Source organism: Esox lucius, chromosome 17 (genome assembly GCF_011004845.1).
Source record: "Esox lucius isolate fEsoLuc1 chromosome 17, fEsoLuc1.pri, whole genome shotgun sequence".
Lineage (NCBI taxonomy): Eukaryota > Metazoa > Chordata > Actinopteri > Esociformes > Esocidae > Esox > Esox lucius.
In genome coordinates this window covers 21,033,188-21,049,785 of record NC_047585.1, presented here as the reverse complement: position 1 = coordinate 21,049,785, position 16,598 = coordinate 21,033,188, and the positions used below count along the sequence as shown (strand labels likewise).

At 46.1% G+C, this 16,598-nt stretch overlaps 1 protein-coding gene across 3 annotated transcripts in view; it reads left to right on the top strand.

Moving 5' to 3' along the window:
• Positions 1-16,598, top strand: part of ptprga (protein tyrosine phosphatase receptor type Ga) — a 239,652-nt gene that overhangs the window by 193,727 nt on the left and 29,327 nt on the right. For all 3 annotated transcript variants that reach the window (XM_029113688.2, XM_029113687.2, XM_029113689.2), the window contains 3 exons: positions 5,740-5,932; positions 12,192-12,376; positions 15,055-15,163. In XM_029113688.2, the coding sequence (XP_028969521.2) occupies positions 5,740-5,932; positions 12,192-12,376; positions 15,055-15,163 (487 nt within the window). The remainder of the gene's footprint in view (positions 1-5,739; positions 5,933-12,191; positions 12,377-15,054; positions 15,164-16,598) is intronic.

The window sequence follows — 16,598 nt, the reverse complement described above, 5'->3', positions numbered from 1 at the left end:
GTTGGGGGAAGAGTATATGAATCGTGTGTTGGAGGAGCTGCTGCTACTGAATGTAGAGAACAGTCCATGTGGATGGTTAGACTATCAGTATGAATGTAGAGAACAGTCCATGTGAATGGTTACAGTATCAGTATGAATGTAGAGAACAGTCCATGTGGATGGTTAGACTATCAGTATGAATGTAGAGAACAGTCCATGTGGATGGTTACAGTATCAGTATGAATGTAGAGAACAGTCCATGTGGATGGTCAACTATCAGTATGAATGTATAGAACAGTCCATGTGGATGGTTAGACTATCAGTATGAATGTAGAGAACAGTCCATGTGGATGGTTATACTATCAGTATGAATGTAGAGAACAGTCCATGTGGATGGTTATACTATCAGTATGAATGTAGAGAACAGTCCATGTGGATGGTCAACTATCAGTATGAATGTATAGAACAGTCCATGTGGATGGTTAGACTATCAGTATGAATGTAGAGAACAGTCCATGTGGATGGTTATACTATCAGTATGAATGTAGAGAACAGTCCATGTGGATGGTTAGACTATCAGTATGAATGTAGAGAACAGTCCATGTGGATGGTCAACTATCAGTATGAATGTAGAGAACAGTCCATGTGGATGGTTAGACTATCAGTATGAATGTAGAGAACAGTCCATGTGGATGGTTACAGTATCAGTATGAATGTAGAGAACAGTCCATGTGGATGGTTAGACTATCAGTATGAATGTAGAGAACAGTCCATGTGGATGGTTACAGTATCAGTATGAATGTAGAGAACAGTCCATGTGGATGGTTAGACTATCAGTATGAATGTAGAGAACAGTCCATGTGGATGGTTACAGTATCAGTATGAATGTAGAGAACAGTCCATGTGGATGGTTAGACTATCAGTATGAATGTAGAGAACAGTCCATGTGGATGGTTACAGTATCAGTATGAATGTAGAGAACAGTCCATGTGGATGGTTAGACTATCAGTATGAATGTAGAGAACAGTCCATGTGGATGGTTATACTATCAGTATGAATGTAGAGAACAGTCCATGTGGATGGTTACAGTATCAGTATGAATGTAGAGAACAGTCCATGTGGATGGTTACAGTATCAGTATGAATGTAGAGAACAGTCCATGTGGATGGTTAGACTATCAGTATGAATGTAGAGAACAGTCCATGTGGATGGTTCGAGTGCTGGGCTTGCGACAGTGATTACATTTTTTTATAAATCCAACAAAAAATACTATTAGAAACAAATGCTCCCTCCGTTAGCTGCAAGGATGGATATGCGGTAAGTGCAGCATTGTGCATATTAGGCTTCATATTTTTATAAACGTTTGGAAAAGTAAAAACAATCCTATAATGTGGGCTTGAAGGTAGAATACGTTCTGCGTTTTGAATATATAGGTAATCTAGCCTATATACGTTTTAATTTTTCCGCTTTTATTAGGTCCGTATTTTGTACACTGGTCCTATAGTATTGGCCAGTGGTTCTCAACCAGTCATACTAGGTCCCCTGGGGGTACTTTGCTTCTCCACGGGGGCCCTGAAAACACTCATGACACCATAGGCTTACTAGTGAAATTAACATGTGGGGGTACTTCAGGGGTAATCCAAGCAAAGCAGGAACTGAAAAGGGTTGGGAACCACTATAGGTTACCTTTGTGTGCATATTGTTGAGCAGGAGAGTTTGTCTTTAAAACCAAATGTGCTCAGTCTACTGTTTAATCTGTATTTTGAATGGGGAGGGTTATGTTCTTCCTGAAGGCTCGGGCGATAAATATAATTTGCTTGGGGGAGGGTCAACCATTTTTAGATTTTCGGGGGGGGGGCTTTTTCCTCCGGATACCCCAGATCATGAAAAACGATCAGTCCTTAATGTGTTTTGTATGTATTTGTGATTGAGTTGAGACAATCATTGTCTGCAGTGTCTTCCATCGCAGTTCCCTTCTCTGCTGTACTCTCCTAGTCTCTACTCCTCGTCTCTGCTCCCCAGCAGTCCAGGGAGCATTTGGCACTTGAAGCACATTGTAATGAGGCCAAATGAGTTTGCTTAAGAGTGTTGTTGCAGGAAGCCAAATGTGGAAGAGGTGCTGGCTTAGCACACGACGACACAGTAGGACGGGCCTCGGAAAAGAGCTCAAGTAATAAAAATACGGGAGAGGGGAGAGAAAACCAGAGAGAAAGCAATCAAGATGGCTAGCGAGAATGAAAGAGAAGGGGATGTGGAGAAAGAGGATGTCAAGAGCGCGAGCGTGTGGGCTGTGGTGTTGAGGGGTGGCCGAGCGCTGCCCCCTGTGACCGTGCTCTGTGGGTCTGCATTAAACATGTTTATCTGCCAGAGCTTAGTCAAGGCCCAGACAGCTCTGCAGCTGTGAAGGAGAGGATCTGCCTGGCTAGGGGCCCACAGAGATATGGTCACTCCCACATATGGCTCTCGACCATTTCAATACCACTAGCTTCCCCATAGCCAGCTTCATATTCCCCTTACATACCGTCTGGCTGGATAACATGCCGGCTGCCACACGGAGTTGGAGCGTCGGCGTGCTCCTACCGCTGAATGCTAAACGGTACATCGGCGTGTGCGGCCTCAGTAGCCAGCGGAAAGGCAGACGGTGTTAGCGGCTGCGTGCATTGTACTGCCGGAAGTGAGGACTTTCACGTGCCCTTAAGACCTGTCTACCACCAGCATTACACTGAAGCTGCGCACACGGCTGTGGCCGACGTGTTTGTCCGCGCCCCCGGGCCAGAAGAGCCCCCGGAAGATGGCCGCACGCGCGCTATCACCGACTGTGCACATCAGGTCGTTTTACTAATGGAGCCATTAACAATTTCTGTCCAAATGTGATTGGAGGTGAATCCATCTGTTTTTTTTTTTGCTCTTTAATACAGCAATGAGTGGCAGACGTGTTAGAACAGAGTGTTTATGGGAGCTGACTGTGAACGGCGCTTCTTCGGCAGAGGACAGCAGGTGTCCCGTAGCAAAGTAATAGAGGGGATTTGTCTGTTGTCATCCTCTGAATTATAAGAGAGCGGAGAGGCAGACAAGAGAGGATGAGAAGCAGCATGGAAGAACTCTCAGCCTGACCTTTTGGATGATTTGATTTAGCCTGAGATCCAAACAACAATGAATATACTCTGTGAAATATATAGAATATGCAGGGGTTTTCATTTCGTCTCATAGCACCCGAATAGACTGTCTATATATAATACAAATGTTTTGCCTTCCTGAGAGGAACCCAGGACACATGTGAGGTGATGCAAAACCAGTGTGTTCATGGGCAGGACAGGAACTAGGAAGAGATGTGACTTTAGAAGCTCCATCCACACAGACAGCACGTCTTTCCTTCCCGTCAGTGGAATCCCTTACCGGTCCTGTCCTCCATCCTCCGGATGTTTACCCTGACCATTAGTCAGTCTTTTTTAACATTTTTAACTGGGCTTTGAAGTCTATTGTTACTGTTCCTGTCCTGCGGTTTAAAGAAAACATCACTGGCCAAGATGAAAGAAGACACAATGTGCTCCCTCTCTCCTGTCTGTCTCTGTCTTCATCTCTCCCCAGCTCTCTCGTTCCTTCCCTCCCTCCCTCTCTCCCCAGCTCTCTCGTTCCTTCCCTCCCTCTCTCCCCAGCTCTCTCGTTCCTTCCCTCCCTCTCTCCCCAGGTCTCTCCTTCCTTCCCTCCCTCTCTCCCCAGCTCTCTCCTTCCTTCCCTCCCTCTCTCCCCAGCTCTCTCGTTCCTTCCCTCCCTCTCTCCCCAGCTCTCTCGTTCCTTCCCTCCCTCTCTCTTCAACTCTCTATTTCCTGCTCGTATTTCTTCCCTCCACCTCTCCCCAACTCTCTCCTTTCCTTTTTCTTTCCTTTCCTCTGTCTCTCACCGACTGCCTCTTTCCTTATTTCCTTCCCAGCCTCTATTGCTCCCTCTCTCTTTCACTCCCTTCTGCCCTCCCTCTCCATCTCCCTCACTCCCTCCAGCTCTTTTACTCACCCATCTCTCGCTACCTCCCTCTCGCCCTCCCTGTCTCTCTTTATTAATTTAATGTTGTCCCTCCCTCCATGTCTGTCTTTTGTTCTTGATCTTCCACTATTTGGTAGAAGTAGGTCATAGTGAGTAACAGATGTTGCTTAGGGGTGGCTTTTACCGAAGATCGATGCTCAGCTTTTCCTCAGCGACAGCTAACGCCTAAAATGCTTCCATATGTAACATGTGAACCGTGAGTGTGTGGACCTCCAAAACCCAGCTATGTGTCAGGGGAACGCCCGTTGTCACGCCAGGCCACTTAACCCCATGCTCACCCCCTCATGGACGCCTTTCTTACCAGTAACAACAGTGTGTTTGTGTGTGTGATGGCGTTCTTGCGTGTGTACTGCATCGCTACCGAAAGTATTAGTCTCCAATTGCGCTGTGATTTCCACAAAAAGTAGAAATCCTCTCTCTGGCCTGGAAGAGATTTCAATCCCTGTAAGCTGCTTTTTCAGGGGGGTTTTGCCATATTAGGGATTAGCAGATTTTAGTCTGATTAAGAGATTTGGTGGAGAACAGCGTATTGCCTCAACGCGGCCTGGTGTGAGACTGTGTGGTCTGTGCCAGGAATGGAGGCTACATGATGTTTAACAGATGAGCTAATGCAGCCAATAGAAAGGGATCAGGATGGAAGATGGAGTATTATTCGGCTGCAGCTGGACTACATTCTCTATAGTGTCAGATAACATGTACACACCCTCTGTAGCGGGAACTGTGTGTGTGTGTGTTTGTTCCTTTGTGTCCAAACAGACTTTAAAACCACCAGGAATTTAGCTCAGAATAATGTCAATTTAAAAGAAATCTGTTCCCAAGTGTTCCCAGAAATACAACGAGACATTACATGGCAGAGTCACAAAGTAATCATGGTATGAAATTGTTATTTTCAAACACAATCTGTTTTTTCGGCTTAGTAGTGGTCAATTCATAGTGTACAATTTTTTTTCTTTTCTAATTACGTTCCAGCCTCCGACCATCAGCTCTGACAAAACTCGGCCTGCGGCTGAATGGATTTGCCTAGCCATGTTCTACAGCCACTGTAGGGGGTAGACATTTAGTTGAGTATTACACAGACCTGCAGTCTCAGTACTCTTAATAAACACACACAGAGCTCCGCTGACAGGGAAATGGTCCGACTGTCGCGCTGTAACCGTAACCTCCCAAACCACTACGGAAATGAGACCTTCCCTGTCTAAATCCTGCCCTTTCTCTTTTCCTCCCTGTTTTCTCTTTTAAACCTGACTGTGGTTTTTACACGAGCAGCGTGTTTCTTGTTGTGATGTTGACGTTCTAAAACGTAGACTTTGCTTTCATCGTCTTAAACCACTCAACAGATTAGGATGATTAGTTCCTGGCTGCCCTGGTCAGATGGAGTGGTTATTCTGTGGTTGTGGTTTTTCAGCCAAGAAGTGCTGGTCATGTTTTTTTGTTTGTTTCACAAACACTATTTCCCTCATTAGGCTAGGTTCATTTGGCCCTGAATACCTTTTTTAAGCCTCTCATTCTTACTGTTCGAAAAAATCTTGCAGCATCACAACTATGGGAAAAGGAAAGGAGGGGCTCCCAGGGATTTGACTGCTAGAAAGATTCCCTGAACATGTCAACCAAACAATGGTTCATTTTTCAGGTTTTAATATCCTCAAAATGTAATTCTCACCTCCTTAATATATATTTTTTCTGTCTCTTTCTCTCCCTCTCTTTCTCTGTCTATTTTAGCTGGAGGCATTCTACTCTATCTTCACCACAGAGCAGCAGGACCATGTGAAGTCTGTCGAGTACCTGAGGAGCAACTTCCGGCCAATCCAGAGCCTCGACAACCGTGACGTTTTCAAGTCTGCAGTCAGAGACGCCTGGTTACCTGACCTGACAGACAGCCTGGGAAACCCTTATGGAACCGAGGCATCCAAAGGTAGGGCGGGACCTTAGGCATGATTGGATACCAGCCTGGTTATGGCCAATCAATGTGTATTCCGAGCAACACTGAGAATAGTAGTTAACTGACATATAAGCAGACTTTTGAGTGCATAAAAGTGTCTCATTTGTAAACACTTGGTGCATACTCATGGTGAAATGTTTACCTAACGGCCCTTTTCCAATAATGCAGAGTAAAATAAATTATACTACCAAGAGAGAAAAATAATAATAATCATCATCATCATAATAATAAAGAGACGTAACACAAGGAATATGTAACTAGTAATATACAAAATGTGTATTACTATGTGTGAGTGGGTGTGTGGGAATGTATCTAGTGTGTGCGCAGGTAATCAGTATTAAAAAAAAAGGTGATGTTAATGACAGGCCAGATAGACCGGGTTAATCATTAGGCTGTGTTGTTTTTATTGTCTCATGGATTGGGGAAAGTAACTGAAATGGGTTGGTTCCAGAATTGAGGGACAAATACAACCAGACATGTAGTAGTATAGGGACCAGAGTGTGGCTTGGGTGACCGCCTGGTATAGAGCTCCTGGGTGTTAAGGGTTTTCACCCTCTGAAGCTCCTTGCGATGCATGTTGGGGCTGTTGACATAGCAAGGAGTGACGCAGCCGGTCAAGATGCTTTCAGTGCTGCACGTTGGGGGATGGTTGGACGGCGTTGTTCTTCATCTGTTTCCTGGCGTCCACCATTAGTTCCTGCGTCTAGTGTTTAGCGAGATGTTGTAGACATACTGCCAGAACTTGGACCTCCTCCCTACGTTTGGTCTGTTCATCAACTAGGCCTATAGCTGTTGTGTCATCAGAGAAGTGGTTGATTGCGTTGTGCACAGCCTTGTAGTCGTGTATGACCAAAGAGTACATCCCTAACAGGCCCCTGAGTTGAGGGTTCAGGTGGTGGATGTCTTGATGCCTAGCCTCACCTGGGAGCGGTTCCAAAGGACGACCAGTGCTCCTGGACAGTAGTCATTCACTGTAGGTAGGTAGCCTTCTGCCTTCTTGGGCACTGGGGCTCATCGGTATTATGTAGTGGGTCAGGGAGAGGTTAAATATGTCCAAGAAGACAACAGCCAGCTGGTCTGTTGATGCTCTTAGTGTGATCTCTGGCATTCCATCTGGCACTGAAGCCTTATGGATGTTTTCCTATTTGTCAAACCCGGCTCTTAGACTGCGACAAACAAGGGAGTCCACACATTGTCGTAAAAGGAGTAACAAAATAGTTTAATAAATGAATGACAAAGTATGCAACTACTAATGCAACATAAACTATGAAGTGCGTAAGTAGGAATATCAGGCGTGAATTAGAGGTGCATGGACATGTAGAAGTGTTGAAGTGTGCGCTTAACCAAAAGGTCAAAGAACAAAACGGTGCTCATGAAGCGAGATAGACAGGAATGGGCACCAGGAACTTCTAACTTCTAGCCAATGCCAACCCCAGGTGTGACTTATCTCCTTAACAAGCCAAACAGCTCTACCTGCCACCAACCTGCAAACAACAAAGACAAAAAGAGGCAGATGGAGCGAGAGGGCAGTAACTTGTTTAAAAGGCTTACATTGGCTGAGGAGAGCAGAATCATATAGTCGTCCAGAACAGCAGGTGTTCTCAAGCATTGTTCAGTGTTATTTGCCTCAAAGCGATCATAGATGGCATTTAGCTCATCTGGTTGGCTTGTGTCTCTTGGGAGCTCTCAAGCTGGGTTTCCCTTTCCGGTCTGTGATAGTTTGCAAGGCCTTCGTCAGCGCCGCCGTAGTTGGGTTCACGCTTGTACCTATATTGATGCTTTGCCCGTTTAATAGCTGGTCAGGGATTTCTTTTAAAGAGTCCGGATTTGTGTCTCACTCCTTGATATTGCCAGCTCTGGCCTTCAGCTCAATGTGAATGCCGCCTGTAATCCAAGCCTTCTGGTTGGGTATGAAGGTATGGTCTCTGTGGGGACGATGTCATCGATGGATGAATCCTGGAACATAATCCAGCCGGTGTTGGTACAGCAGTCCTGTAGCTTGGCATTGACTTCATCCAACACTGCCATGTTGAGGGTGTCACTGGTAACCTGTTAGTTCCTATTCATGTTATTGTTTACAGGTCTGAGGCAATAGGGTTGTATTACGGTCTGAGTTGGTAAAGCAAGGACCTTATGGGTTTATGTGTTTAATACGTGATCTAGAGTTTTGTCTCCTCTGGATTAACTAGTGCGTGGTCTGGAATAAGTAGGGCATGGTCTGGATTAAACAGAATGTTTTAGGCTGAAGATTCTTTAGAAATTTAATCATAGTATAGATCCAGGTGAGTGATTACTTTTTGGATTTCCGGGAGATTCTCTCATCACAGAAAATGATGGCACAGGCAATATACAAAAACCCTTCACAAACTAGCAGGGTAGGAGCCCAGGAGATGGCAACTATTCACTGAAGCACCATCTTGGTACACTGTTTCTCTCCAGTGAACGCTTGGTCATGCATGCAGAAGCCTCAGAATCCCTGAGGTACAATCAAACATATCCAGTGACTCTGCTGTTCTGGAAGATGCTCTGCTGGTTTGGGACAAACGAGGAGTGGTGCTCCCCTGCCATACGGTACTGGGAGGCCCACCAGTGGCCAGTCTTTTACTGGCTCATTGCTGGTTCTAGTACTTCATGTCTCCAACCCAGCTGGGAGTGTGTGTGGCCACTCGCCTCGTGTCTCATGCGACCCCGTCACACAGCCGGCTAGCATCTGTCTGTGCTGCATGACCACACCAGCCTGGCTGCTTTCCGTCCCCGTCCTTCAGTTTTAATGTCAATATAGAAAATGAAGCGACACACATAGATTTCCCCAACATGCCCGCACACACAAGGACACACATGCGCATGCCCGCACACACACACATACACACACACACAAACACACACACACACGCACAAACACACACACTTCACATTACTGTAATGTGTGTCCTTGAAAGCTGCACCGTCAGACGAAGGGGAAAATGAACAGGCCCAGTGAAGAGAGGAGGGGAGCAGAGTGAAGAGCGTGGGTCTGTACAGGGACCTACCATATGCCGCCTATTCACTCCACAGTCCGCTGCGTTCCACACAATGCGTGTGTCTATGTGTGTTCACTGTTTTCAGTCCAGTTGGGGACCAAAACTCCCCACATGGACAGTGAAACAAGGAAAGTTTGACCTTGTGGGGACATTTTTGCAGATTCCCATGAGGAAAAACACTATTTTCAGCTTGGGTTAAGTTTAGGCGTCAGGGAAAATGAGAATTAGAATGGAAATGATCTCTGTCCCTACAAGGATTGATGTGTCTAAAATAAATACAATTTTTAACACTTTTGGGTTATGGTTGAGATTAAGGGCTAAAGCTGGGGTTGGTTTTATCAATATAAAAAATAGGATTTTGATAGTAAAATGTGTGTGTACGAGCGCTGTTGTTAATGCGTGTGTGTGTGTGCGCGCACACCTCTGTGCGTACTTCAGTGTATCAGACACAAGAAACCACAATCACAGTGTGATAGTATAACCTTTGCCCAAGTCAAGTCGCGCTGTAGAAAGGGAACGTTCCAATCCAGCACTGTTCCTGATAGCCTGTGTGTCACAGCTGACGAATGACACAATTCCATCAAATCAAGAACAGACTGCAGCCTTTGTCAACCTCCAGACACGTGTGCCCCTCATCGCCATGAAAGCGCTCAGCAGGAAAATAAATTGTGCTTTCTGTGTGTGCGTCCGTGTGTTTGTGTGTGTGCGTGTTTGTATATATCTGCTTGTGCTTTTGTGTGTGTGTGTGTGTGTCTCTGAAGTCCTTTATTCCATCCACTCTGCCCTTGTAAAACACAAGGAAATGATATGCTATGAAATGCCGGAGTGAAGGACTGAGTGACTTCAGAGTCAGAAGCTGAATGTCTCTGGTCAAAGAGCTGCTCTACCCTGTAGCTTAAGTCCAGCCTGCTGGCCGGTGGAAAGGCTGCTAATCAGACAAAAGGAAATCAAGAAACATTGGCAGGTCCTGGAGAGCCTAACCTCACAGTCATAATCACAGTTAGAATTAATTTAGGTGCTCTGAGAAAACCTGCTAATCCACTGACAAAGAGCTTTTTAGGTTGTCTCTATCATCCATCTAAGATGTTTTTCTTCAGTTATGGCAGTGGAGAATTGATTGACAGTTCGGTAAGCTGTCCCACAGAGGAGATGGAGTTGGGGGGACTGATCATTGGGATGGAGAGTGATGGCTGTCGTTCCTTTAAAAAATAAATTAAAGCCTACGGTTTGAAATGAGCTCCGCTGGCTTTAGCCGCGGTGAATTAACCCAGAACTGATCAATCCAGAAAACACCAGGCTTTGGAGTGGGGTTAGAAAGGAGATGAAGGGTGTCGGGTTGGATCCATTCCTAACCTCGTTAGTGAGGATTTGAGTATGTGTAAATGTACTTACTGATTAAAGGTGATTCTGAATATTGAATATGCAATCGCTTGTAGACAACTACTGTATGGTTATTACACAGTTCAGACCTCACAGGAATATTCACCGTGTTTAATTGTGTGATTAGCCTCCTGAAGTAAGGTCTCTGAGACTCCAGGAAGCCTTAATGAGGTAACTAGCTCTCTCACCGCCACCGTCCCCACTCCTTCCCATTAGCTATTCATCTACCAGGACGGTCAGTTAGCCGCAGGGCCGCTGATGACCTTCCTCCCTTCTACTGCCTCTCACATCTCCTCTCTGCTTTGGTGACAGGAATGAAAGAATCATGTAGCCTTTGCCATTGCTACCTGTCCCCTGTGTCTCTCTCTCTGTGTCTGAGTGTGTGTGTGTGTGTGTGTGTGTGTGTGTGTGCATGCGCGCGTTAGAGAGTGTGTGTGTGTGTTTGTACAATGCTTTGGTAACCGTGCCATCTACTATCTATCAGAGGGGAGTCATGAGGGGCAATGGGTGCTGGGAGTGGTGATGGAGAGATCCTCTCAGGCCTTTCATCACAAAGAGAGCCCCTAAAGCCTCCTATTCTCCTGTCTCTATACACCTCATCCTGTGTTTCCATCTCACACACACACACACAGACACACACACAGGTGCATCAAAACCCACTCTCTGAGAGTGCCATTGTAGGCTGACCCAACACAGCTGGGTGTTAGCTAGAGGACAACCCGGAGGTGTGTAAAGGTCAAAGCCGGTTCCATTGGCTCAGCCTGGGGGAGATGGGAGTGACTAATCATTTTATTAATGCCAAACCACATGGGGCTATTCGCCGGGGTGTCAATGGAAAACCAACCGCACTGCTGCTATTTATGACTAATCAGTTTAGTCACACACAACACATAATAGGCCATTCATATGCATGAGCCTGGTTTACCATTCCAATATATTGAGTGTGCTCACACATGCAGTGGCTGTTTGTTTACCGAACTGTGTGTTTTAGTCACCCTCAGACCGTTAGTGATAATGACACCGATGATAGAAGTGGAGGCGTCCTTTGGTTCTTTAGGGTAGTCTTCACTGGTTGGGAATGACATTGGTTATGGGAATTCAGGGACAGAAAAGGGGAAGTTGTAGCTGGTTCCTCAAGGTGAATTGAACAGGGTTCGGTTATTACGGCGGCGTCTTCAGCTTCCTGACAGGCCTTCAATGAACCCCTCTGCCGTGGTGCTTACGGAGCCACGGAGCCTGCTGGCTGGGTGCCTGCGACGCCATGGTAACTGGGTACCAGTTCTGAGACACACTCATAGTGACATCTAGTGGCCACATGAGGCAATGGCACCACAGCCAAGCAGATCACTAAAGCGGACTCACAAACTGGAGATGTGCACTCTGAAAGGTCTGTGTGCACATATGTAAGAGCTCTTGAATAGTTTTAGGCCTAGGACAGATGCTTGTCTCTGGCGGATCAGTCCCAGAACTACCTCAAAGTACCGGTGGCAGTGATTCATATCTCTCCAGTACGTCTGTCTAGCTCTCTGTTCACTGCATCTCTGTCTCTCTCTTTCATTAGTCTTTCATGTGTCCGTGTTAGCGTGTCGTGTGTCCTGTCCTGAGGCAGTCCTTTTGTCTTACATTACAGATTGGTGTTAGACCACAGTGTTAGATCCTCATTAAACACTCCCCTTTCTTCTTCCTTTTTTGTTCTTTTTCCCACCTTTCTCTCTCTCTCTGTCTGTCTGTCTGTCTCTTTCTCTGTCTCTCTGTCTGTCTGTCTCTTTCTCTGTGTGTGTCTCACTCTCTCTGGGTCTGTCTGATTCTCTGTCTGTCTGTCTCTCTCTCAGTGTGCAGCAGTGCTCCTATCAACATGAAGGTGCAGCATCTGAACCAAACTGCCCTGGTGGTACGATGGTCCCGGCCAGAATTCACCTACCACCCACCCATCATCTCCTTCCTCATCTCCTACAGCTGGACCAAACACGACGAGTCCTACGAGGAGACGCACATAACTGACGGTCAACACAAACTGGTTAGTGGCACTAAACGCAGAACTTCACCCACATCACCAGTAACTATCACAAACTGGTCAGTCTTATCACATCACCAGTGGCTATCACAAACTGGTCAGTCCTATCACATCACCAGTAACTATCACAAACTGGTCAGTCTTATCACATCACCAGTGGCTATCACAAACTGGTCAGTCCTATCACATCACCAGTAACTATCACAAACTGGTCCGTCTTATCACATCACGCACTCAAGGTCAAACTGGGACCTCCGGCCCCACCAGATTAGGATAACCGGTACGCACACACACACGCACGGGCAGATGCACCTGCACTGACAGCTGTCAGTTACACACACGTACACGTGCGCACATTTTTAAGAGGAGTGAGACTCCTTCCGCCCTAATCACAGTGCCAGACACGGGGACAATGAAGAAAGTGATGAGGTAGGCTGAAAACGCAGGATAAATTGGCTGCACATTAGACTGCGTGTGGAGCCTACTGTAGTGACAGTGTTGGTAATGTGACCTTGTAACTTGCACCGTGAGACACCAGTGGAAGGAGCACAGCTGCCCCCTAGCCATTTAAGAGCAGCAGCACTGGAATTTTAAACACCCACGGCTCTTTTAATATCCTGCCATTGTGTTCTGACGGGGGCTGGATTTAATGAGGAGGAGAGGGTGGGAGGGATTTCTGGTGGCTGATAGAGAGAAGGAGAACTAGGGACAGCGGAGGAGGGAGCCGAGGAGAGACACGGAGGCTGTTTTCTTTGAGGGCTGCCCGTCATTAATGGAGTTTCATCTCCCCATGAACCACAGCCTCGCTGCTCCTAGCCATTCTTCCTCCTCTCATCACTCCTTCCTGTTCTCACGCTCTTTTTAATATGTTTTTATCTTTCTCTTGTTTTCCATCACTAATTTTCTCTCTCTCTCTCTCTCGGTCTCTCTCTGTCTGTCGCTCTCTCTCTCTTTCTCTGTCTCTCTCTGTCTGTCTCTCTGTCTCTCTCTCTCTCTCTCTGTCTCTCTCTGTCTGTCTCTCTCTCTCTCTCTCTCTCTCTCTGTCTCTCTCTCTCTCTCTGTCTCTCTCTGTCTGTCTGTCTCTCTCTGTCTGTCGCTCTCTCTCTCTGTCTCTCTCTCTCTGTCTCTCTCTGTCTGTCTGTCTCTCTCTCTCTGTCTCTCTCCCCATCTCTTTTCCTTTTGTTTTTGTTATTTTCCTTTTTTTCTTCCTCTCTGTGTGCTCCCTGGGCACCACTACTCCGTGGGTCGCGTTACAGAGCCACGGTACCACCGGGCCTTTATGAAACCGGTTGTCAGAATCAATTACGATACCCGCTCTCGCCCCGCTGCGACCCCAGCCTGTCGTCATCCTCCACAGCCCTCTCCACGCTGTAACAGCCACCCGGGAACTGGGCAGACACATCCTTAACTGAATTAAACTGCGCGGAACTCGAATAAATCAGGGAGGATGTCGTGGCGGTAGTGATGGGAGAACAAACGCCATTACTTAATGTAAGATTTAGTTGTGCGGCGAGTCCTCCCTGACGATCGGACACCGGAGAATGTGAGTTATGATAATGGCCGTTCCTCATGCATTTAGCGGTGGATCGGACCACCGTCTCCCCGTCGTGGGTATAATTCATGCGTGTGATTTGGAACGCGCCCACCATAAAGAGGAATTGGGAAGGGAGGGAGGGACAGTTGCCGTACATTAAGGTGAGAGGCGCTGTGTGGATCTGATGGCCATATCCAGCCCAGGGGGGATTTACATTATAACCTAATACAAAATATCTCTGTTGTTTTGTGTGTGGTTTTTACAGTGTCACTACGACCTGTCCGCTACAAATAATGGGGCAGGTCTAATGTTAGTTGTCTGAAGAAGGAAGGAAAGGGGAGAAAGTCTGGCCCTTCCTGCTTTAACCTTCATTCTGTGACCTCTGCCCTATGTGTGTTCTGAGGTCATGGGGTCAGGCTGTGTTGTGTAATACTTTTAGCTCCAGCAGGATTCTAGGTAAAGCTATGTGACCTCTCCTGGAAGGTTGCCAGAACTCATCAAAATCTGTGTGTTTGTGTGATTGTGTGTGTCCTCTACTACACACAGCGTTTTGTACTGGCTGCATGTGTGAGGGGAAGTGTTCTGCACGACAATCCACCTCTTGAGCATGTTGGTCTCTTCATGTCTCCTTTTGTTTGCTCTCTTCTTGTCTCCAAGTATTGGTCTCTTCATATCTCGTCATGTGTGGTCTCTTCCTGTCTTGTCATCTGTGGTCTTTTTATGTCTCCTACTGTTTGATCTCTTCATGTCTCCTATTGTTTGGTCTCTTCATGTCTCCTACTGTTTGGTCTATTCTTGTTTCCTACTGTTTGATCTCTTCATGTCTCCTATTGTTTGGTCTCTTCATGTCTCCTACTGTTTGGTCTATTCTTGTTTCCTACTGTTTGGTGTCTTCATGTCTCCTAATGTGTGGTCTCGTCATGTGTGGTCTCTTTATGTCTCTTCATGGGAGCTGACAGTGTCAACCACGTCCTTCTCTTGTTTTGTGGATCAAACTCTCAGTATGCAGCAGACGTCCTGCATTACTCCAACCCAGGGAAATTTCTAGATATTTTAGTGTTAGTGTGTGTGTTAGTGTGTGTGTTTGCGTGTATGTTGTCCTCTGTATTGCTGATGTCTGCTTGTTGTGTGTGTTTGTGTACTACAGGAAGCAGTCATCACTCCAGTGTCTCCTGATGTGCTGTATCTTTTCCGGGTGCAGGCTGTGTGTATGAACGATATGCGCAGTGACTTCAGCCAGAGCATGCTCTTCAGAGGTGACTCATCCTTGTCCTGCTCTTCCTCATTATCATCGTCTTCCTTATTAACTTCTTTCCTTGATTTATTTCTTCTCACTTTTGTAAAAAAAGAAACTGTATTTCCCTCAAGTTGCATCACTCGCAATATATTGAGCTCACTTCTCTTTGTCTTTAGTTTAGTGATCCAGCATTTAGTGATCTGGAGTTTAGTGATCCAGCATTTAACTAATCCAGATTTTTTAGTGATAACAATATTATAGGTCTTATTAATAATATATATGAATCAGTTAGAAATATTATCAGTAGCTGTATAATATGGATTAGACCAAGATGGAGGCATGTGCACAACACAAGGCTCAGCGTCTGCCCATTTTGCTTAATAGTTCTTAGTTTATTCACTCAGTAAAGCCTGACCTGCACGCTAAATAGCCGACAAGAACTCCTGGATATTGGTACACAATGCACAGAAAGGGTTTATGACAACTTACAACTTCCACTAGAGATTGTGAAGATGCCCCAGGAGATATCTCCAACAGGAAGTGCCCGGAGGTGGCGTCGAGATCGTAAACAAAAGCAAGGGAAGCAGGATGGTCTCTGGGCTAAGCAGAAGCTAACCCCCCCATCAGCTTTCACTACCTAGCCTTTTCCTTTCTAACGTACACTCACTGGCGAACAAAATGGATGAAATGCAACTAAGAATCATCTCACAAAACAGGATTATGAATTGCAGCATCATGATTTTCACAGAAACATGGCTAAACAACAGCATACCCGACAACGCAATTGAGCTGGAGGAGCGGGACATCTTCAAAGCTTGACCGTACGGCAGAGGACTCCGGTGAGTCCAAAGGAGGTGGTCTGTGCATTCATGGAAACAAAGTGTGGTGTACAGACTCTAACATAACCGGGAGTCACTGCTCAACCAATCTGGAATCCCTGATGATTTGTTGCAGGCCTTTTTACTTGCCCCAGGAGTTCACATACATTGTTGTCAGTGCAAACCTGTATATCTCTGGATGCTAATGATAAACTAGCAATGAAATAACTGCAGGCTGCAACTAGTAAACAGCAAACTGCACATCCGGATGGTGCTTTTATTGTTGCTGGGGATTTCAACTACTCAAATCTGAAAACAGTTTTTCCCAAAGTCCACCAAAATGTCTCCTGCCCCACCAAAGGAGACGATACACTGGACCAGGTGTACACAAACATTCCAGAGGCTTTACAAAGCCATCACCACCCCACCTGGGACAGTCTGATCATCTTTCACTGTTCCTTCTCCCCAAGTATTTACCCCTCATTAAACGTGTAAAACCATCAGTGAGAACAGTCAAAATGTGGCCAGAGGGTTCAGATTCACTACTTCAACACACAGACTGGAGATTATTTGCCACTCTGGCCACTCTTGACTCCCATATGGACACTGAAACATATGCTTCTTCCGTTCTGGATT